The 23,009-nt window shown below is 48.6% G+C and overlaps 1 protein-coding gene across 2 annotated transcripts; it reads right to left on the reverse strand.

The window, feature by feature from the left end:
* Positions 1-1,142: 1,142 nt before the first annotated feature.
* Positions 1,143-22,516, reverse strand: Hdc (histidine decarboxylase). 2 transcript variants are annotated; one of them, XM_006986474.4, is made up of 12 exons: positions 22,378-22,516; positions 19,634-19,806; positions 15,976-16,089; positions 14,933-15,055; positions 13,857-13,991; positions 13,521-13,664; positions 11,925-11,991; positions 10,866-11,028; positions 10,690-10,780; positions 6,302-6,400; positions 2,334-2,435; positions 1,143-2,191 (listed from the first exon to the last, which is right to left on the reverse strand). In XM_006986474.4, the coding sequence occupies exons 1-12, from the start codon at positions 22,406-22,408 to the stop codon at positions 1,445-1,447; spliced, it is 1,989 nt and encodes a 662-aa protein (XP_006986536.3). In that variant the 5' UTR covers positions 22,409-22,516; the 3' UTR covers positions 1,143-1,444. The 2 variants fall into 2 exon arrangements, with proteins under 2 accessions (XP_006986536.3, XP_042132092.2); XM_042276158.2 differs by lacking the exons at positions 19,634-19,806; positions 22,378-22,516 and adding an exon at positions 18,258-18,355.
* Between the last annotated feature and the right edge of the window lie 493 nt (positions 22,517-23,009).

Genomic DNA, 23,009 nt, shown 5'->3' on the forward strand with positions numbered 1-23,009 from the left:
ATATAGGTTACGGTTGTGGAGTTTGGTGTTCTTCCTCTAAGATGCCCAACAATGGGAGTGGGGATGTCTCTGACCCTTTTGCCTGCTCTTGGGACCCTTTCCTCCTCCTGGGTTGCCGCGTCCAGCCTTGATGTGAGGGTTTATGCCTAACCTTACTGCATCTTGTTATGCTATGCCAGCTCATATCACTGGGAGGCCTGCCCTTTTCTGAAGGGAAGTGGAGGGGCAGTGGGTCCAGGGAGAAGGGAAAGTGGCTGAGGGATGGGGGGACTGCAGGGGTGGAGTGGGAGGAGTCACACAACGCATTGACATTAGTCAATGCAACTAGCCCAATATTTCTAGGAATCAATCTTCTTTTAATATTTACTTCATTTTTAAACACCTCTGTCTGTCTGTCTGTCTGTCTCTCTCTCTCTCACTCTCTCTCTCTCTCTCTCTGTGTGTGTGTGTGTGTGTGTGTGTGTGTGTGTGTGTGTGTGTGTGTGTATGTGTGCCATGCCTGAGGAAGCCAGGCAGAGATGTCCGGTCCCCTGGAGCTGGAGTTACAGGCAGTTGTAAACCTCCTGACAGGTTACTGGGACCTGAACTTGGGTCCTCTACAAGAGCACTGCATGCTGTTAACCACTGAAATGTGCGTCCAGCCCCAGGAATCAGTGGGTTTTCTTGTTTGTTTTGTTTTGAAGACTCCTGTGTCGGAAATTGCAAGGCAGTTTATAAATGAGGACACACAGCTTTACATGAACAAAGTGGAAGTCACAGTGTTAACTGAGAATTGATGCTTTAAAAATGCACGCCTGTAATTCCAGCACTCAGGAGGCAGAGGCAGGTGAATCTCTGTGAGTTCCAGGCCAGCCTGGGCTACAGAATGAGTTCCAGGCCAGCCAGGTCTACAGAATGAGTTCCAGGCCAGCCTGGTCTACAGAATGAGTTCCAGGCCAGCCAGGTCTCTATAATAAGCCCCTGTCTCAAATAACAAGCCGCCTTCCTTGCTTGATACCAAGGGGTCCTCCAATTCTACTTTCTCGTGACTAAATTAAAATCTTCAGCCTTCTGTAAAGCAGGCCGGGGCCCAGGCATGGCATCTCTAGCACATTATCTCCTTAGTCCCCTGCGGTTTGGGCGTCAGTTAAGTCAGACTACGGTTTATTTCAGATACAAGCACAATTTATTTCTAGGCTGCATTTCATGTCGTAAGCTTAACAGTTCGGACCCCTCCCTCCTCGCCCCTCGGTCTGACAGGCTGCTGCACCGCTCTGGAGCATCCGGGCTTAAACTCCCCAATTACCGGGCACTGCAAGTCATGAACCCCGTGAGGCTATGATCAAAATTATGGGCTTGCTCCCCCTCAAGGCGCGCACACACACACAGAAGCACACACGCGGCACACGATGTTGAGGGGTTCGCAAACTCCCTGAAGCACACCCTTGCATTCTGGTCGGAGGCTCTACACCATGGCCTGCAGAGGGCAGCAGGGCAGCTGCAGGGCACACTGGGAGCTGCATTCCGGGAAGCTGGGCACGCTGTAGAACTTGATCAGCTTTTTGAAGGCGCTTTTCTTTATCATCATCATTTCTTCCGGGAACCTGGAAAAGATCCTTGCCCGGAAGGAGCCCCCGTTCTTCACTGAGCCATCTGTGGGGAGTGACTTCTGAGCGCTCACGGGCACGCTGTTGCAGCTGAGGGAACGCACCGTCTTCTTCTTGCTCTGGACGGACAAGTAACTGAACAGAAAGGACGACAGCTTGTGCTTGGTGGCATCTGGGGCTTCTTCTTCTGAGAAGCACTCATCGGGTGGATCCAGCAGGGTCTCAAGATCACAGCCACCCTCCTTTCTCATCACACCAGCCCCCAGCTGCTGGGGCTGCTTGATGATCTTCCGGGCCTGAGCTGGGTCGTCTCCTCCCTCGTTGACAGACTCCAGGGATAGCCCACTGGTCAGGTCCCTGGAGCCTCGGGTCGGGATGAGGTTCTTGGCCCGAGGGCTCGGCTGGGAAGTGCAGTGCTGGTTCAGGACGAGGGTAGCAGCCTCTCGGATGAGGTTCCAGTCTCTCAGGATGTCCTCCTTGGTGGTAAACTGGGATGTCACGGTGAAACGGATGATCAGCTTGTCCTGGATAGTGGCTGGAATGAGGAAGAGCTGGCCACCTTTGGCTATTTCCTTTAACACACTTTCTGTGAGACAATTGGGACCCTATACGAAGAACAAAGAGAGCTGGAGTCTACAACACGCCGCTGGTAGGTGCTTCCTGAAGCCCAGCATTTGCAGGTCTCCATTCCCACTCAACCCTGAAACGGAAGCACCCTTCTCAGGGAGCCATGGGAGAGCGCATTACCTTCAGACGGAAAACCACCAACCCAAGGTGCCTCTTGGCAGGAATTTCAAAGAAAGGGTCATTTCTGACCAGAGATTCAAAGTATTTAGCCATTTCTGTTCCCTGGAATTGTAAAAACACACACAAACAAAAGCAAAACAAAACTGCGGTTAATAGGCAACAACCCAACTGCATCTGCTTTGATACTGTTCGGCAACTTAGACCAGGGACACAGATGAGTCCTGAGACCTGTGTGGCCTCTGCCCGCCTGTCCTCCCCGTTGGATCTCGCTCGTATTCAAGCTGGAAAACCCTCCTGTTTCATTTTCTGTCACGTCACACTCACCCAGAGACCTTGCGTCTCAAAGTCCTCTTTCAACTTAGTCCCAGAACTCAAGAGTCGTGGGCTTTCTAACTCAGCAATCAGCCTCCTCTTCCAGCTTCTCAGCTTTTTCACTGGCCGTGGGAGCCAGAAAGGGTCCAACTCCATGCCCAAAGGAAAGCACAGCAGGCTGTGTAGGCTGAGCCTACCCCTGCCTCAAATGGCTCAACTGGGCCAGGCATGGTGGTGAATGCCTTTAATCCCAGCACTCAGGAGGCAGAGGCAGGCGGATCTCTGTGAGTTCGAGGCCAGCCTGGTCTACAAAGTGAGTTCCAGGACAGCCAGGACTGTTACACAGAGAAACCCTGTCTCGAAACCCCCTCACTCCCCAAAAAAAGTATCAACTGACTTCCCTCACCTCCCCATGCTCTTCACACGCCATAGCTCAAAGACCCTTGTTACTGACACGTCACAGGGAGTTTATATTTTATATAGCATACCACCTATACCATGGGGAAAAAAGCTTGTACCTAGTTAACAGGTGCAGAGGTTCTTCTTCGGGTGGTGAAATGTTCTAGAAATAACAATACTCACTTGATATTGAGTATAGGTAATATCACATTACATTGTACTCTAAAACACAGTTGTTTTATATGTTGTCCATATTTATCATCACAAAATTAAAGATTTAACATATTGACATTTACAATGTTTACATGATCTTTTAAATTTTCCTATGGTTTTCTTGATTTTACTTTTACATGGAGTTTTTGAATAAAGAAGGACCGGGCTGTGGCTCAGCTGGCAATCTGCTAGCCCATTGTGTAAAAAATTCTGTGTTCAATCAACAACTGGATAAAGCCAGGTGTGGGGGAGTTTGTGGCTGGAGGATCTGAAGTTCAAGGTTGCCAGGAATACTGTTACAAGTCTTTAATCTCAACACTCAGGAGGCAGAGGTGGGCCGATCTCTCTGTGTGTGCTCAAGGCCAGTCTGGGCTACGTAGTGAGACCTGTCTCAGGGGAAGTGTGGGAAAGGCGGCCAGAGATCCCAGTCTAAGACCAGCCCGGGGTTACTTTCCTTTCACAGGGTCTCTACTAAGTGATTTTTACGGGCTTCACCTGATGTTGTTTCAGAAGACAAGCGTGTCCGCTGTCCTCGTTGACCGAGGAGACAGTGCCATTTAAACCAACCTCTATCTGTTCCACTTTCTCTCTCTGCCGTCTATCTCAAGCTCTCACCACCGCCCCATGAACTTTTTTTTCTTTTTCTTTTTCTTGAGAAAGGTTCTCACGTAGCCCAGACTGGCTCAAACTCACTATGTAGCTGAGGATGGCCCTGTGTGTTCACATGTTGTCATTGTGTCACAACGACGGGGCTCCGTAGCTACAGCAGAGACAGTAAGGACCACAGTACAAAAAATACAAAATAAAAAAGACCATCTGGCTGTTTACAAAGGTTTTCCAATCACCTGCAGGTGATGGGAAATAGATAATAATAACTCGTTGTCATTAGAAGAAAAAATACCCAGTCCCAGTGAGATCCAGTGGGCAAGTGCTGAAGAGGATTGCAAGTTTGAGGCCAGCCTGGGCTACGCCTTTAAAAAGAAAATGAAGGGCCGGGCGTGGTGGCGCACGCCTTTAATCCCAGCACTCGGGAGGCAGAGCCAGGCGGATCTCTGTGAGTTCGAGGCCAGCCTGGGCTACCAAGTGAGCTCCAGGAAAGGCGCAAAGCTACACAGAGAAACCCTGTCTCGAAAAAAACAAAAAAACAAAAAAACAAAAAAAACAAAAAAAAAAAAAAAGAAAATGAAATCCTAGAAGTGGAGGAATACTTGATTTTTAATGCTAAAACCTGCATGTGTACTGTCTCATTGAACCTTTGAGAATGGTGCTACCACATCATTTTGTAGGTCCAATAAAGCAAATACAGGAAGATCTATCTGTCCAGACTCAAGAAGGGGTAAAACTAAAATTCACATCTCTAAAGCACCACTCTACAGCATGGAGATGCAAAACGTGGGTTCATAGAACCTGGCTTCAAGAGCTCAGCACAGTTAAGGGCAGCAAGAACCATAAAGAATAAAAGGGCTTGGAACTGGGAAGGTTGCAGTCAAGCCCCGGGACTCCCACTCTTGAGCAAAGCAATTCCTGTCTGCGAGTCTCACTTGATCTGGGCGACCAGCCACCTCAAGACTCCAACAAAGAGTGGGTGGTATGGGCTCTTTAAAGTGCTATACAAGTGATAATTTAATCACAAGCAACTTCAAGAGATAAATTAGCTCGTGCCAAACAGCTGCGTTTTAACTCAGTGCTCATCATCCCAGGGCTTTTTGCTCTGGGTCCTTTAAATGTGCTTGACCAGGTGTCCCTGGGGATGCCACAGAGGCAGAAGAGGGGGAGCGCTCAGAGAGACTTCTGGGGAAGTCGAACTTGACACCATTTGGAAAGAAGAAGGGCAGGGTCCACGGGCGCAGCTGTAGGCTGGGTTTGGAGTTTGGATGTGTCCGTGAAATGCCCCAGCTAAGGCGCAGGCTGACAATGAAAATAAAGCAGGCCCAAGGTGTGGGCTGGTGTGGTAAAATCGTAGGGCAGTGGTGGGAACCCAAGGGCGAGCCAAAGGCAGTGTAGGGAAGGTTGACCAGTTGAATATTCAATCCCAAGCTTCAGGCAAAAGAAATTCCTATCACCTCCATCGTCTCCATTCCCACCCCCTACCCTCCATTCGTGAGTCTGAAGACAGAGGAAGGGCAGGAGAATGAATGCTAGGTGGCAACCGCTCATTGGCCAGTCCAGGTACTACCTTTGCCATTTCCCTTTGTTCTTGTTCATTGGAGAATTAAGAAATTTCCCTAGGAAAAAGGTGATAAGGCAAAGACACACCGAGTGGTTGAAAGAAAAATTGTGTCTTTGAGTTAACCCGGTTGTTGAGAAATACTGCAAGCCCGAGTTCTCAGCTGAGTGTCTTTTCCACGAAGAACATGAGTGCCCAGGTCACTTAACTCTGAGTCTCTTTACTACACAGTAATTGTGTTGTTATTAAATTGAACTGGAGAAAAAAAAATCAACCACCAGGCCTTCAGTAAATTTCTGCTGTCACACACAATGCAGGGGCGGGGTCGTAAGGACGCTCTGCAAGTGGGGAAAGCTAGGTTTCAGATGTCACCGTAATAGTGACCATAATTTTCAACCAGCTGTGACAATCATGGTATTTTCCCCACCCCTTAACCGGAAAAAAAAGGGGCGGGGGGAAGGCATGGTCATGCTTGACCCTACACACTGCCCTTTGGCCTGCTTTCACTTTCTCTTTTCTGCAAACGAGGCTTTTGAGCCTCCACTCATTTCTCAAAGACAGCAACAGGAAAGGTGAAACACTCAGGGAAGTGATACGACAGGGGATGCAAAAAAACGCAAAGGAAGCTGTGCTTAGTGTTGCCTGTTTAGACGATGAACAATGCGAGCTACAAATCACAGACAGTCCGCTGGGATTGCGTGATGCTCGGCTCTCCTCCAGACAACCAATCATCAAATCCCAGAAGCTCCTCTACCGGTCCTACCACCTGAGCCAGACACCAAGGATCCCCTGGGCCGATGTGTAAAACCGAAACAAGTCTTCCTTCCCGTGAAAACGCAAAGCAGCCCGGGCTGGGTCCCACGGCCCTACAACATACGTGTCTGACATGTGCTTGAAGATTCTTCACCCCGAAGGACCGAATCACGAACCAGAGCTTAATGGAGCGAAAGCGCCGACTCAGGGGGATCTGCCAGTGCTGGGAACAAATAACACAGGGCTCATGGTTAGAAGCAAGGTGCCCAGTCCCTTGGGCGCTCTTAGCATTATGCGCTGCCTGCCCAGCCCTCCTGGGACCCATGGTGTCGCCATGACTCCCAAAGCGGTCGCTAAGGAGCAAACCAAGACAAGTTATCACGGTGGCACTCCACAGAGAGCGGGACAAATGGAAATCAAGCCTGTGACCTGGAACCGAGGGTGGCGCCTCACTTCAACTGCTGCTTAAGTATTTCATTCCAGCCTAGAAACTCGAGGCAAGCTCCTTGACTAGCAGAAATTAAAGTTCTAGGTCTGTTCTTCTCAACATGGATAGTGGCTTAAAGTACAGTGATAAAGAGCTCAGACACTGGGGCCTGAGAGACCTGGGTTTCCCTCCAGCTCTGCCTGCCCCTTACACTGTGTGACTTTGGCAGGGCTCCCTCACTGACACATCAATGGCATAAAACAAAAGGCACTTCCCAGGAAATGGTTCAGGAACAATGGATGCAAAAACTCAGAGGAAATCGTCTAGTCAGTGTGGGCTGTTTAGATGATGGGCATGTGATTTAAATATTACAGCTGTGTCTCTGTCTGGCACCAAGATGGTCCTCACTTAACCTCGCTGCCACCTTCTGGCTTTTGCCTGGGAGATTCCTGTAGCTCCAGATGCACACCACTCAAGCGTTCAGATTGCAAATGAGCGTATGAACCTCTGCCTCAGGCTGAAGTTGATATTTCCCTGGTACCAAATTCAACAGAGCTTTAAGTTCAAAGTTGCAGTTACCATAGATCTGAACATTTCCAATCCAATGTCTCAGATCTGAAAACAGCGCACACAGTTGGGGGGACATTTGCAATCGTTCTAATGAGCAACGTGGCTTCTCCCAAGTGCCCCCTCAAATGCCAGAAAGCCTCCACCAACATCTCTGCTCCCTAAAAATATCCATCCTGTTGAATATTTATCTGCCACTCTCCATGGAGTTTGCCAGGTCTTCACTGATGTATTCATCTTCATGCTCCACTCTAGTTTCCCAGGCCAGACACAGCTGGGGTATCACCCCATATCAAGGATGCTATGTGTCCTTTGAGAAAGCACTAGATTCCCCGGCGTGGTGACACACACATTTAATCCCAGCACTGGAGAGGCAGAGGCAGGTGGATCTCTGTGAGTTTGAGATCAGCCTGGTCTATACATCAAGCTGCAGACAACCAGGGCTACACAGAGAGACCCTTTCAAAAGAAAGAAAGAGAAAGAGAGAGAGAGAGAGAGAGAGAGAGGGAGGGAGGGAGGGAGGGAGGGAGGGAGGGAGGGAGGGAGGAAGGAAGGAAGGAAGGAAGGAAGGAAGGAAGGAAGGAAGGAAGGAAGGAAGGAAGGAAAGAAAGAAAGAAGGAAGGAAGGAAACCTTTGATTTCCAAGAAAAGCTTGTCCAGTGGAAGGCCAGCTCAAGGACCTTTGTCAGCCAGCAGAGGGCATCAAAACCTTAGGAAAGGACAAAATCCTTGCCACAGCCTTGTCCTCAGGACATTCACAGGATAACAAGTGGGTGCTGAACTCTCCCTCTAAAACATGCCCGTTTCTAGATTACGGTAAACTAACCACCTAGGGAAAGGTAGGGAGGGTTCCAGCTGTGGTCTCCTTGTGATGTCCATTCCAGTTCTTATCACTCTGCTAAAATCAAACCATACGGACCCAGAGACTGTCTTAGCCAGTTTCTGCTGGGTTGGGAAGTCTGGGTTCATAAAGACTGGCATGGAACTTCCTTAACTAGAGATGTCTCCCAGCATCCTCTGTGTCTCCTCAAGGCTTTATGGGCCTCCCTGCTGTTGGTGCTCTCTGCCCTTGGAGAGGTATAGAATGAAGTTCGGGGGAACTTCATGGATGGCAGAGACAGAGGCCCTGATTCCAGATGGCTCCAGAGGTCCCCTCCCCCAAAGTAAACACCTGGAGCACTGTAATGTGTCTAGGTCCTCTCAGAGCTGGACTTGGCTTCTACTCAAAACTGTAGCCCCTTGGGTGCAAAGAAGCTTGGAGCAGCTCTAAGAGCCTGAGGACCAAGACAAAGAGCGCAGCCTCATTGCTCTGGAGAAGCTTTCTTCATGTGCTTGAAAAATAAATCCGCTTGATCCCACAGTGATACCGTGATGGAAGTTTCCCAAACCAGCCAAGAGAAAGACATTCTCAGAGATTCAGCTCTTTCTAAGAAAACATTATTAGTGGTCCTCAGACCACATTGGGACTTAAGGTACATGTACTTGAAGGTACACTGAGGCTGCTAAAAATCACAAAAATAACAGCAGGCCTTCAAGAACCCAGCAGGGGCCCACTTGCTCAGTGTGCGTGAGGTCCTGATCTGATCCCCAGCGCTGAATAGACTGGGCATGATGGCATTCCCCTGTGATGCCAGCTGGCATATCCCGTGATTCCAGCATTTGGGAGTGGAGTCAGGATGAGAAGTTCCAAGTTCAACTAAACTCCTGAAATCATAGGCATCATTTCACAGGCAGGATTGACTGACAGTTGTAGCACTCAATTGTTGTTTACTTAAATTTTTTGACCAGAAAGGGCAAGAGGCCATCTATTTTTATTCTCCTCTAGAAGGTCTTCCCTCCACACTGTAAGCTTACTGCCTGCAACCCCAAAGCCTTCCTAAACCTTAAGGAAATGTCTTCACAGAAGAATCATCAGTGTGACCAAGTGAGGATGGTGCCTCTGATACAGAACTAAATCAAAGGAAAAGGCACTTCCACTATCTAAGGAGAAAAATATGCCAGCCCTTCCCCAAGGTCACCAGGCTTCACTGTATTAATTCATTCCATTCTCACAGCAAGCTTAGAAGGCAGAACCGATCCTGTCTCCATTGACAGAGACAGAAACCTGGACAGAGTGCAAGCCGTTTGTCCAGAGCCCCTCAGGCTCCAAGCACAGGCAATCCAGCCTCAGCGCGTGTGTGTTTAGCCATGTTGCAACAGCAAACCCCTGCAACTTATGAGAAGACCTTTCTGGAATTTCATGCATACTAATTATCAAGCTTTTGCCGCTCAGACACTGTTCTGACATGTATGTTCCCATGAAAGCCTCACAAACTCCTATGAAGTCAGTGCCATGTCCCCGAGGTGCAGATTTTCAACGGTTTCCCAAATGAGTGCCGATGCACAGAATGCCAAGCCAAGCACATCGTCTTCTCTTTTCAAACCTTTCACTAGCCATGTGATATGCAACATGTTTATTTACATCCTAATCCCGCCTAAAAACGAAGGGCTCATCTTCAAAGTGAAGAGTAAATCTGAAGAACTTGCTTTCCTAAGGCACGGTATGCGCCGAGGGCCTAAGCCTGAAAGAGTGGAGGGGCAGGCAGTGGGAAGGCCAGAGGCTCTCTCCCACAGAGCTCCTGCGGGGTCTATGTCAAAGACAGCGGCATGAAAGACGTTTAACACGGAGCCTCTTTCCCACCCGAGGAAATGGTCCACACTCTCCTGCAAGCAAAAAAACAAACAAACACCAGCCAAAGATGGTAAAAAGAGCTAACCTACTTGTGGTAGAGAGAACACTTCTGGGAGAAAAACAAGCCAAAGAGATTTAGGAACTGATTTTTCTAGGGTTTTGTTTTTTGGGAGGTTTTTGTTTTTTGTTTTGTTTTGTTGGGGGGGGGTTGTTTCTTTTTTATTTTGTTTTGTTTGTCTCATTTTCTGTATTTCATTCTGTGTGCTTGTGCACAACTTGAAAGCAAGGGTATCCAGTGGCAAACTATGTGATGAACTCCTAGCTTGCTGCCTCTGAAGGGAGCAGCCATTCACAACCTCAGGTGTGGTGGTAATCTAATTGTACTGAATTATTATTTTGATTGTATGTTAATAAATAAAGTTGTCTGGGGGTCAGAGCTATTAGAGCCATAGCAAGAGTGTGGCGATGGTGGCACACGCCTTTAATCCCATAAGATCTCTGTGTGTTCAGGGATACAGCCAGCATTGGAGACATATGCCTTTAAGACCTAGGGGGCTGTACATTCAGACAGTGACGAGGCAGTCATGTGTTTGGGTTTACAACCAATGAGAAGGCAGAACAACATACTATAAAAAAAATGAACCGACAGGAAGTAGGTCTCTTTTCGCGAAGCTGGGACAGCAGGAGGAAGGGTGAGATTTTAGCTCGGAGCTCTGACCTCTCGGCTTTCTCCTTTACATTGTTTCTGTGTTTCTTATTTTATAAGACGGTTAGTTACATCTATACTCGGGGGTCAGTCCATAGTCCCCACCTGAGAGGCCACAGGCTGCTCATTCCCGGAAACTCACCATGAAGTCTGTGGTGGCCCCAGAGTTGGCATGTCTGAGGTAGACGGGGTTCACGCTGAACGTCTGCTGCAACTTGTACTTGTCCTTAACCCTGTGGGTTGCCAAGCAGGTATTAGCGGTGGCTGAGGTCTCTCTAAGGAAGCAAGGCCTTTCCCCATGCCCAGAGCCCGACTCACCAGAACCCAGTACAGTCAAAGTGTACCATCATCCATTTGGAGGGATTAAAAGTGAAGGAGTCAGCATACTCGATACCCTTCAGGAATCCCCGGAGCTCAGGGCACAGAAAGGCTGTGCCAGCATAAGCAGCATCCACGTGGAGCCACAGCCCCTCACTGGCACCTGAGAAAGCAAATGTCATTGGCTAGAAGAGGGGGCCTGAAAGAGCTACTACCGGCCAACCGGAAGGCATTGCTCACCTAGCCAACGCCATGGCAGGCTGCAAAGAGAAGCCCTGGAAAAGGATGGTGTATTCTGCTAAAGGAGTCAGCAAGAGTTGCTGAGATGAGATGACGGGGCCTTGGTATGAGGAGGTGGAGCTGAAGCAGCCATTGCCACCTCCTTATCTCTATATAGATTTTATGTTTTAAACAGAGCCTGCTTTGACTCTGCCACAGACGGGCTGTCCCAGGTCCCCTAAGGGCTCTTGTGTTAAAAGCTTGTTCCACAGGGTAGCTATGCTGGGAGGGAAGCCTTTACGAGGTAGAGCCTATTGGGAGGTCACTGGGTGTGGTTTGAAGAGATGGCGGGATGCTGATCTCCTCCCCTCCCTCCTTCCCTGATGTTGTTGATTGCTTTTGCTCCAACATACACCACATTCAGTGCCTCACTCTGGGCCCGGCGGTGACGGTGACAGGGCCAGCTGATGGTGGACTGGAAGCCTCCAAAACTGTTCGCCAAAATAAACCCTTTCTCTTTATAATCTCATTATCTGAAATTCCATTATATCTTTATGATTTCACTATTGGTTACAGCAGTGGAGAAGCTGACTGATGCTTCCTTCCTAGGACAGAACGCAAAGTACAGCATTTCCAGCTTTCGTCTCACCAATAGGAAAAGCCCAGTGACCTTGAACTGCTGGGGAGTGACTCTCACGACCTTTGATGATTTCCCTCCCTCCTTTCATCACCAAACTGACCAATGAGAATAATTCAGTGGAGCTGGTCTCAGGCTCTTGTTCTAGCAAATATTTCAACCATTATCCCTTACCTTCCTAGCCAAGGAGGACAGATACTTACAGATAGGGCCCAGCTCTGACAGCCTGTCAAACGCACAGACTCCAGTAGTCCCTAATGTTGCACAGACCTACAGAGAGATAAAGAATTACATGACACACTGATCCTGAACAAAGATCTTCTCCCTGACATCACCTGCCATCTGCACCCCTACACCCAGAATGTGTATATTTCACACTCTATTTTATCATAACTTGCAGTAAGAAATCTGCTTTGCACAGCAGTCTATTCCACAAATGAGTACATTTAAAATGAAAGTTTCACCAGGTGTGGTGGTATACACTTTTAATCCCAGCATTTAAGAGGCAGAGGCAGATAGGTGTCTATTAGTTCAAGGCCAGCTTGGTCTACACAGTAAGACCCTGTCTAAAAAGAAAGGAAGAAAGAAAGAAAGAAAGAAAGAAAGAAAGAAAGAAAGAAAGAAAGAAAGAAAGAAAGAAAGGAAGGAAGGAAGGAAGGAAGGAAGGAAGGAAGGAAGGAAGGAAGGAAGGAAGGAAGGAAGGAAGGAAGAAAGAAAGAAAGAAAGAAAGAAAGAAAGAAAGAAAGAAAGAAAGAAAGAAAGAAAGAAAGGATTCACAAAACAATACATATTCTAGGTGTATAAATGCATTTGAATGTTTTCCATTTCTTTTTATCACTGGCTACAATCTATAACTTTTATTTCATAACACAATATGGAATAACACCTCAAGCATGCCTTTAGTCCCAGCATTGGGAGACAGTGGCCAGCCTGGTCTACAAAGTGAGTTCTAGGATAGCCAGAGCTACACATAGAAACCCTGTCTCAAAAAAAAGAAAGAAAGAAAGAAAGAAAGAAAGAAAGAAAGAAAGAAAGAAAGAAAGAAAGAAAGAAAGAAAGAAAGAAAAGAAAAAGAATGTGGTGATATATTGTATACCCCAATAAAACTTATTTGGGGATCAGAGGACAGAGCCAGCCACTAGATTAGACACACAGGCCAGACAGTGATGGTACATGCCCTTAATCCTATTGCTATCCGGATCTCTGTGAGTTCAAGAACTGAGAACAGCCAGGCATGGTGGCACACACCTTTAATCCCAACACTTGAGATCTCATGCCTTTGCTTGGGAAGCACACAGGCCTTTAACCCCAGGAAGTAAGATGGCAGGGCAGAAAAAGGTATATAAGGTGTAAGGAAACAGGAACTCACTGTCTTAAGACTGAGGATTTCATAGAGGTAAGAACTCGGGGCTGGCTTGCTCTGCTGCTCTGCTCTTTCAGCTTTCACCCCAATGACTGGCTCTGGTTTTGTTTTTGTTTTTTTTATTAATAAGACTATTTAAAATTTGTGTTACAAAAGAATGAAAGAAAGAAATGAAGAAAGAAATAAAAGGAAGAAAGAAAGAAAAAAGGAAGGAAGGAAGGAAGGATGGAAGGAAGGAAGGAAGGAAGGAAGGAAGGAAGGAAGGAAGGAAGGAAGGAAGGAAGGAAGGAAGAACATCTCATAATTTGTAATACACTAAGTTTAAGAGTTTCTGCTTCTGTTTGCGGCACATTACTTACCAGGATTCTGTCAAAACCCCTTGCTTACTAACATCCACATTCTAGCACACTGATCCTAAAGATACATTCTGACTTACAAAGACAGGCACCAAGCCCTGCTGCTTGTCTTCCTCGATGGCTCTCTGAAGAGCTTCTCCTCGGAGTGAGAAGTTGTTGTCCACAGGCAGAAATCGCATCTTCACAAGGGAAATCAAGCCAGCCTTCTCCACTGAGGAGTGAGCCTACATGGGCCATGGAAAAGTCCATGAAAGGGCTGTCGTGAGATCAGCATGACTAAAAATGGCTGAAGACCAAGACTGAAGGGATTGAATGCCCGTGTTTGAGATCAGCATTCCTTATGGTTTCTGGAGTCAACCCCAGAACCCAGAATTCACAGGTGCAGATGGAAATTTCACAGGTTCTAAGTAGCTTACCTGATCAGAGGCGTAGGCGACGAGCCGAGCATTCAGAGAGGACTCATCAGCATCGGGCTCCAACGTTTTCATTTCTAGGATTTTGTTCTTCCTGGCTGCCAGCAGGGCAATCAAAGTGGATTCGCTGACGGTGCTCTGTAGTGGAGAGGGATTAGCAAATGTGTCAGTCTCTATGTCCTGTTGTCTAGGTTTGTTCCCATGTAGGGAGTGTGTGTGTGTGTGTGTGTGTGTGTGTGTGTGTGTGTGTGTGTGTGGTCATCATTAGTAAGGAAGTGGGGCACTCCTTCCCAGAGGGCCTCCTTTCTCCCTGACTCACATACCTGTTCTGCATTCGGAAAGTTAAGTTTGCACCTAATTTCAACAACGCCTTTCAGAGTGACTACAGAAACAAGAAAAAGATTGTTCCAAAAACAAGCAAGAGAACATCCCATTTCTTGTGGATAGGTTTGCTCACCATGTGAAATTTATTGAAAAGAAAGAGCGCACTTGGAGCCAGAAGTACATCTCAGTAGTAGAGGCCATAGTTAGCCTACACTCTGCCCTGTGTTTGATCCCCAGCACAAACAGAATGAGAGAAAGAGGAAAAGATGGGGGGAGAGGAGAGTTTTTTCCAGAATGGAAATAGAGTCTGATTCCACACGGACTCCCCGGAGAGCCCTGGTTTGTGCAGGGGCTGGTGATTTGGGCATGGCTTTGTTTTCAATGGTTCTTGTCAGCATGGGCTAACACTGTCCCTCTGGAAACTCATTTCTTTCTACCAAATGAGGAGTGTGCACATTAAAGGAAATGCCCCTTAAGATAGACAAGGTTGGCTGGAATTTCTCTCCAGACATGACTGTGGGGGGTCCTGTGATAATCAGATGCTGAATTCATCTATTTCAAATAAGGGGATGTGGTGAAAACAGCAGCGTGCCGTGGCTGTGGCAAAGGTGGAAGCTACATGGATGGTGATGACGGTGGTGATTTGGGTGACTTAAGGGACACTCCACGGAGAACGGGAGAACTGTGGGGAAGGGTTTGCCTTTGCTTCCTGGGCCCAGCCCCAGTATGAGATGGAATGCTAGCATCACAGGCACCTGCAAGACACCTCCCCCCTGGCTGCTGGGATGGTGGTGCAGGAAGTGCTCAGGGAGTCCCAGCATCTTCGCCAGCCAGTCCATGACGCTCATCTCCAGCTCCGTGCACGCTGGACTGGAAGCCTGAAAGAAGGAAAGGACTTTTCATTTTCACTGACCCACCGAGATGCCCCCACCAGCTCCAGAAACACCAGCGTCTCTGCCTCAATATCCATGGGAACTTCTGTAGAGGAGGGGTCCAGGCCAGGAGGCCTGGGCTGCACACCTCCACCTCACCCATCCTACACTCCTTTGTCAAAAAGGGAAGCAATGGGGGCTTTGGATCCATGCTGCCCTCAATGAGGTTGGATCTCTGGGACTCTGTGAAGAAACAATCCAGGAATGATTGCCTCGAATCTGACACTCTGAGTCTCTAAAACACCCACCTGATAATCTAAAACCCAAGGGAAAGTTCTTACTAAGAAATTACTGTGTTCTTTCCCAAGATAACAGCCCTAGCTGGGCTCTCCCCAACCTCCAGTACGCTACAAAAGTTCAAGCGTAAGAGATAAAAATGTTCCATAATGCTTTCTGGCACCTCTCAGAGCTGAGGAGAGCTTAAGGGAAGTCCCGGAGCATATCTCTAACTCTTCAGAGACAAGAGCCCAGGGGAAGTTGTGACCTAACAGGCGTCGAAGTGCCCTGTTAAGGTCACAAACTGTAAAAGTAACCAGATCTTGGTTCAAATCTCATCTGAGTCCGAATAAGCTCTGTGAATTTAGCAAGATAAATTACTCAAACCTCAATTTCCTCATGTATAAAATGGGGCCAGAACTCGTGATTCTATAGGATTAGATGAGATAATTTATATAAAGGCTAAGTTTAAACAATACAGCCATTGTAATATTTGATGTTTTTTATTTTCAATTAATAATCCATTATTAATATGTCGTCAAACACACCCACCCACCGCTTTCAGAGGTAAAGACCAGACTCCATCTATCCTGAGGTGGCACGCCCTGCTACGTCCCCAGGTGTCAGTACTTACAGGCGTCTCTACTCACCCATGTGAATCCTAAGCAGTTAATGGCATCAGCCAGCATATCTCCCAGCAGGGATGGCCAAGAGGTAAGGGCCGGATAGTAGGCATGCATGTGAGGACTCTGCCAGTGTACCACCTAGAGACAGAGCACACACACCATGCACACAGTTGGCACCAGCTGGCATGTCCAGAAAGCTCTCTCTTCCTCTAGAGAACCTCTCCGGTAAGAAGAAACAACTCTGAAAAATGGGGGGATGCTCTTCAGAGAGATAAGTAACACAGTCCATAAGAATAAAGTGTTCATCGCTGTTCCTCCTCTCCATGTATCCCGGACTGAGCTAGCGCATCAGTAAAGGACCTTCATACCCATCAGAAAGGAGCTAGGAGACATGAAGACTGCCACAGTAACACCGATGTGGCACTCTCACATTAGCCCCACACGGATTCCCTGCTAGAAAATAAAAGGAAGCAGAAACCGTAAGGTCCAGAGAGCAAACAGCTGTTTCCTCTCAGTTCTTGCCAAAGCTGCTGTTGTTTTGTGGATCAATGAGGTCTCTGGGCAGAGAGCGCCTGCTGGGAGTCAGTCAGATGTGTTCTAAACTGCCCTTTGGCTTCCCTGTGGGTAAGGAGAGGTAATGACAGACTAGCCCAGGAGTACGGGAGGCAAACTCTTGGCTAATCCTGAGCCCACAGTCAGAAACATAAGAAGGACCCAACAGCTGGGGAGGGCCCAGCCTATCGGTGACTGTTCACTCTCCCATCCTGCTTCCACCTGGGTTTGTCTCTGAGTGAGGCCGCGTCCCCTGATTTCTCATGGCCCTCCAAAACCTATTGATTCTTAGAAAACTACCATGTTTTTCTTCATGAGTCCTTTCTCAGCTCCTACCGCCCGCTTTGATCCCTGAGCCGGAACAACACTGAGTGTAAATGTGTCCCCTACCGACAACTCACTGGAGGGCATCTTGGTGCACCGTTCTATTTTGTGTGAACAACCTTTGCAGCGCACACACTGTCCCACACCTGTGCACACAGGAGCGTTAGAGTGAGGTCCAAGGGTAGGTAGGCTCCATGGCTTCTCCCGTCCTCACTCAGCTCCTTGCTGATGCACTGTGAAGTCTGGGAACCCAAGCTCCAAAGCCCCCTGTTTTCCTCAGTCAACTTTGAGATGCATTTGTGATTATTATTCTTAAAGGTGGTCTCAAAATACGGATACACCTCAGACCCTTATAAAACCAGGAACCTCTCCTGTACCTCCCCATCCTGAAATAAATCCTAGGACAGTTAGATAGAAACCAGCCAGTTTCAGGTGGAAACATTCGTGGGGAACTAACCACTAGGTAACAGGCACAGCGCGTCTCCGCCCTGACTCTCGGGCAGCAAACCGCTTCCTTCAATGCTCAGCTAGCGGGAGACTAGCAGGCGGTTCCAACGTCCTCCACCTTCTGTGCTTTGTCGTAGTTATCCTATTTAATACTCACAGCATCCCCATGAGCTCCTAGGCTCATCCCTGTTTTCTTGATGGAACTGTCAGCGAGAGCTCTGTAGCATCTCACAGTCTCAAACATCATCCGGGCCCCAAGGCTGCCTGCTCCAGAATCCACCCAAACACCCCAGCGGAGCGGTAGCCTCACTGGGTTTCTGTCTCTCATATTCTTTCTTTTTAATTTTTAATTATGTTTGTGTGTGTACCTGTGTGTATCTCTGTGTGTGTGTGTATATACGCGCGCGTGCGTGCGCACGCGCACGCGCACGCGCGTCTGTGTGTATTTGTGTGTATCTGTGTGTTTTCTGTGTATGTTTGTGTGGAGTGGGGGGGTGTGGAGGTCTCAGGAAGAGTCAGTTCTTTCCTTCCACCATGTGGGTCCCAGGGATTGAAGATCCTCAGGCTTGCCAGCAAGATCCTTTACCCACTGAGCTTGTGTGCATGCGTGCGTGCGTGCTTGTGTGCACGTGCTTGCTTGCCTGCTTGCTTTCTCTTTTGCCCTAACTTTCTTGCCAAGATTGGAATTGAAACAAAATGAAACTTTTTCTTCTCAGCGTCTAGGAAATGGCAGGAAGGAACAGCCATACCGTTTTTCAACGTAAGTGCAAAGGGCCAGCTGCTTCCGGGCTGGCTCTTAGGGGCTGGCACGGCCTGGAAGATGAAATGGAAGATTGGGCCCTCATTCTCGCTGTGCTTAGAGACTACACATGGAAACGAGGGAAGGGGGTTCCATCCCCTGGCGCTATCAAGATGCAGTTATCAATTCTTGTAAAATAATCAGATGAGATAAACCAGAAGAGCCCTTATCAAAGCCGACAGACCTCCAAGTCCAGAAATAAGCCTCCTTGGCCACGCCTCCCGGAAACAGTTGTGCCTCCTTCCTTCAGCAGCGGCACTAACAGTTGTTCTTGGGCTCACTTCTAATGACAGTTAGTCCCTGGGGTGACAGCGTCACAGAATGAAGTGGGTGAGATAATCTTATCGAGGAACTAGGCCTTTCAGGAAAGCTGCACTCACACTGACATTTTCCGAAGATGCTTGCGCAACAGACTTACATGGCAAACTTGCCCTTTGCAGAGAGTTTGAGCATTTTCTCGTCCTGGCTTTGAGATACATCTGTCACGTCTAAGACCAAAGCTTTTGGGAGACTGATGGGAGCAAACCCCAAGTGAACACTGGGAGGAGCTTTTAGACAGGCACAGGTCAGCATGTAATGTTTCAAGCAAAGAGACTTGGGGGACAGTGGGTTTATGAAATGTGTGTTCCCCGGGACCGAGGCCCAGTTTGAGGGGCCTCATCACTTGCCACAGAGGTGTCCGCGTATGGGGAGAAAACAAAGCATTAGATAACTCATGCTGAAATCCTGGATCTGCCACACAGGACCCGAGGCAAAGTAATAAACTTCTCTGAGCCTCCGTTTCCTTGTCTGTCAAATGGGTCACTAGGAGGATTAAATGAAACAGCTCATCACGGGCTTGTGCATCGCCTGTGTAGGGCAGGGAAGGGAACTGGGGTGATATCAGCAGAGGGACCTCAGCAGATCCACTCATTCCTGGTGACTAGGAGTGCCCTCAGAGGCCAGGGCAGTGAGTCCCAGCTCAAGTCTCCTGCATCAGCCAGGTCCCTTCCACCTGGTCCCTGCTGAAGTCACTGTCACCACAGGCTGCTCCCTCCTCCATCATGGGGCATGTGAGTAATTGCAGAACGGCTCTTTCCTGTCCCTAAGAAGCAGCTCGATGAGCAGGCCTCCCTGGTGACACACCTGGCAGCTGGGATGCTCCTGGGGCCTGGTGTTCTCGCCTTGTTCCCACCATTCGGTAAGATTTCAGAGATTGGGTAGGCCCTGTCTGTAGGGATGCAGGCACCGTCCCTGGCCTCGGCTCTCCTTCCTCACTCCACCATTACCCCTTTTCTTCAAACCAGTCTTCACATCTCCATCCATCTCATTAGCTAGCCACACTCCTGGGGGTGGCGCCACTCGGCTCCTCCCCAGCAGCGCCGGCAGGAGAAACCTCCTTCCTGGCAGTCAGAGCCCTCCCTTTCCTAGAAGATGAGCTGTGACTGTCAGGTGACAAGGTGACAAGCACAGGAGGGACGTGTTGTCCCACCACACTGACTCATGAGGGTTACTTGGGATACCGCCCATCCCTGTTGTACCCCAAAACCAGGGATCATCCCTGCAGTTGCTGTATCTCACCCCAGGCATGATGATTCGTTCAATGTCCCCAAAGATGCTGTCCCAGCTGTCAGGGTCCTCGGGAGCACTCGCAGGTAGCTGGGCTCGCAGGTACCCAGGCTGCACATCTGGAGTCACCTGCCTCTCCCGCACAGTGCTCAGGTACTGGCAGATATAATCCACCATCTCTTTCCCTGGACAGAAGCAGAGGAACAGGTCATATTTCCTCAGCCTATTCAGGCCTGGCCCTCGTGGACCCCAATCCAAAGACTTGGTGAGAGGAGAGAGATTCGTGGGCCGGGTAGACCTGGTCCCCAACAGGACAAAGAGGGGGAGAGCATGGGTGAGTAATGGGAAGAACCTGTGAGAAAATAGATAAACCAAAGGGAAAATCTGCAAAACAGAAAACTTTAGCACCAAAGTGAAACATTTCTTTTCTCCCCCCCCCCCCTTGCTGGTATGGTCTATTCTCCCACTGTTTTCTTCCCAGAACCAGAATAACTATAATTCATTACCTTAAAGGCTCACACAGAGACTCCATAGCTCTTTGAACCCCATTCACACACACACACACACACACACACACACACACACACACACACATACACACACATATTCACAGTAGCTTACACACACTCACATGCGCACACACACTAACACATTCACACATACACTCACACATGCACACACATATATAATCTAAAACTAGCTCACACACCCACACATTCACACACATGAACACACACACACTAACACATTCACACACTCTCACATACACACTAACATGTACTGTGTTCTTTGTCAGCACAGAGGGAAGCTTCCATGCCCAGCTCTAAGAAAAGGCAAAAACTTCTTGTTAGACTCATTGAATCAACATTCTCATCTCTTTTTGTACTTGGTAACATCTTCTGAGTGGGATTGAAACTGTAAGTTTACACACACACACACACACACACACACACACACACGTCACATACAATTTCTGAGGTACATGAAACATACCTAAAACACAACCAGGAGCCCAGACAAGAGCTCGTGAACCAACCTGGACCCAAGATGTGCAGCCCGCAGGTCCTTGATGCTGTTCCTCCGGGCTTGTAACATGCCTTTCATGTTCAAATAAATGTACCGAATGATCGAAGACTAAATAAGGAAGAGCATTTCTGAGGGGGAGCTCTTCTTTCTTCCCTTTCACTTCTTCAGGGGTCTCCGTTTTCAGGCTCTCTCTCACACTCCCTCATCTCCCCCCACCCTTGTGTTGTGCAGCAGCTCTGAAGAACAGGAAGTCCTCCCTAAGCCCCTCTCCTCTTGTGAAGAACAGGAAGTCCTCCCTAAGCCCCTCTCCTCTTGTAAAGAACAGGAAGTCCTCCCTAAGTCCCTCTCCTCTTGTGAAGAACAGGAAGTCCTCCCTAAGCCCCTCTCCTCTTGTAAAGAACAGGAAGTCCTCCCTAAGCCCCTCTCCTCTTGTGAAGAACAGGAAGTCCTCCCTAAGTCCCCTCTCCTCTTGTGAAGAACAGGAAGTCCTCCCTAAGTCCCCTCTCCTCTTGTGAAGAACAGGAAGTCCTCCCTAAGCCCCTCTCCTCTTGTAAAGAACAGGAAGTCCTCCCTAAGTCCCTCTCCTCTTGTAAAGAACAGGAAGTCCTCCCTAAGTCCCCTCCTCTTGTGAAGAACAGGAAGTCCTCCCTAAGCCCCTCTCCTCTTGTGAAGAACAGGAAGTCCTCCCTAAGTCCCCTCTCCTCTTGTGAAGAACAGGAAGTCCTCCCTAAGCCCCTTTCCTTGTCTTCTCCCTACAAAGGAGAAATCGAGCAGAGAAGAAAAGGAGCCCGACTTAGTCTCTCTTCATCTGCTTATGCGAAGTTCCTACACACAGAACCAGGCCTAGACAAAACTGAGGAGTCAGGGGACTGGACTCCTTCAGCCCTCCACGGCCTTGGGCACCCAGCAGTGGTGCCCATCAGACATAAGAGAGCTGCCACTCGTCCAGGGAGTCTCAAAGGAGTGTGTGTTCCACCGCAGGATAAGGACCCTCGCTGGCTCTCAGCCAAGCACACCACTGAAAGGCAGCGTGGTACTCTGATTCCCACTGCATCAAAGGTTGACAGCCACTTATCGCTAGGGGAGCCGAGAGGAAAGGTTAGATTAAGACAGGATGTTACCTTACAGCCAAGAAATTCTAGGCAGTCTGCCCCAGTGTGAAGACGCAAACATTACAAAATTATCAAGACACTCAAAATTCTCTTTTGTCACAAAGGCTTTTACAAGAGCCTGTTTTAAGTTAATGTGTCCTAAATGGAAGACGTGGGACCAAAGTCATAGTCACAAATGGCTTTGCTGGATGTGTCCTTCTAAGAATTCCCTTTCGGCAACTCCCCATTTCCCTCTGCGGACAGGCCTGAAGACAGGGTAACTGTTGGGTCTTGCTTTTACGTGAAAGCCTGTACACAAGGGGGCACTTGGAGACTATTTGGGATTTTTTTTTTTCTATTTCATAAGATAATGGAGTGGATCACAAATGCAAATAGTTTATTTTGTGGGCAGATAGAGAGGAAACAAAATGTAAGTCACAGGCAGCATACATGAGAGTGGGTACATGAGGGTCAGAGAACGGGGACCGCTTGAAACTCTGACCTGCGCCATCCTGTCCCGTTCAGGAGAAACAGTGCTGAAGCCAGCTCTCCCAAAGCAGTTCTAACACTCACCTGGCCCCAGCGGCAGTTCCCACAGCCTTACCATCAGGGAAGACACACAGGGTACCCATCACTCACCTCTGGCTCGGTATTCCTGGGGCTCCATCATCTCCCTTGGCTTGCTCCTGGCAGACAGGCGGAGGAGGGGACTGTGGAAGGCAGCTATCAGCTTGGCTCCTTATTCGCTCTGTGCTGTGCACTCTCTGGCAGCCAGTGCGCCTCCTATTTAAAGAGTTCTCCATTCCCCTGCTTTAGCCCCGCCCCATAAAGTGCCTTCCTGCGGGCTTAATTTCAGCCTCTTTTCTCCCAGTCCTTGACTAGGACTTTGATCAAAAGACCCAGAGGAAAGTGTTTTTTAGACCAATCAGGGCACCTACCAACCCAAGCCCACAAGCAGCTCCAGGTAGACAAGGTAAAAAAGCCTTCCATGCCAGGCGGCGGTGGCGCAGACCTTTAAACCCAGCACTTGGGGAGGCAGAGCAGGGGGATCTCTGTGAGTTCGAGGCCAGCCTGGTTTACAGAGTGAGATCCAGGACAGGCTCCAAAACTACACAGAGAAACCCTGTCTCGAAAAACAAAACAAAAAAAGAGCCTTCCACCTCTCTGTCCCTACACTCAGAAACTAGAGCCCCAGGCTCCAGCAAAGGTCTTAGCTCAGGGGCCAGAAGATAGGCCAAGGGCATTCACGACAAGTGGCACAGATAATTAGG

This window comes from Peromyscus maniculatus, chromosome 4 (genome assembly GCF_049852395.1).
Source record: "Peromyscus maniculatus bairdii isolate BWxNUB_F1_BW_parent chromosome 4, HU_Pman_BW_mat_3.1, whole genome shotgun sequence".
Classification (NCBI taxonomy): Eukaryota; Metazoa; Chordata; class Mammalia; order Rodentia; family Cricetidae; genus Peromyscus; species Peromyscus maniculatus.

What these genes read in the sequence shown, in the direction of transcription:
- Hdc (XM_006986474.4), bottom strand. Translation starts at nt 22,408, where the DNA reads ATGATGGAGCCCCAGGAATACCGAGCCAGAG. An exon ending in TTCAAGCACATGTCAGACAC is followed by an intron (nt 2,436 to 6,301) that starts GTATGTTGTAGG and finishes TTACAATTCCAG; the next exon opens with GGAACAGAAATGGCTAAATA. An exon ending in TGGTGGTTTTCCGTCTGAAG is followed by an intron (nt 2,192 to 2,333) that starts GTAATGCGCTCT and finishes TTCTTCGTATAG; the next exon opens with GGTCCCAATTGTCTCACAGA.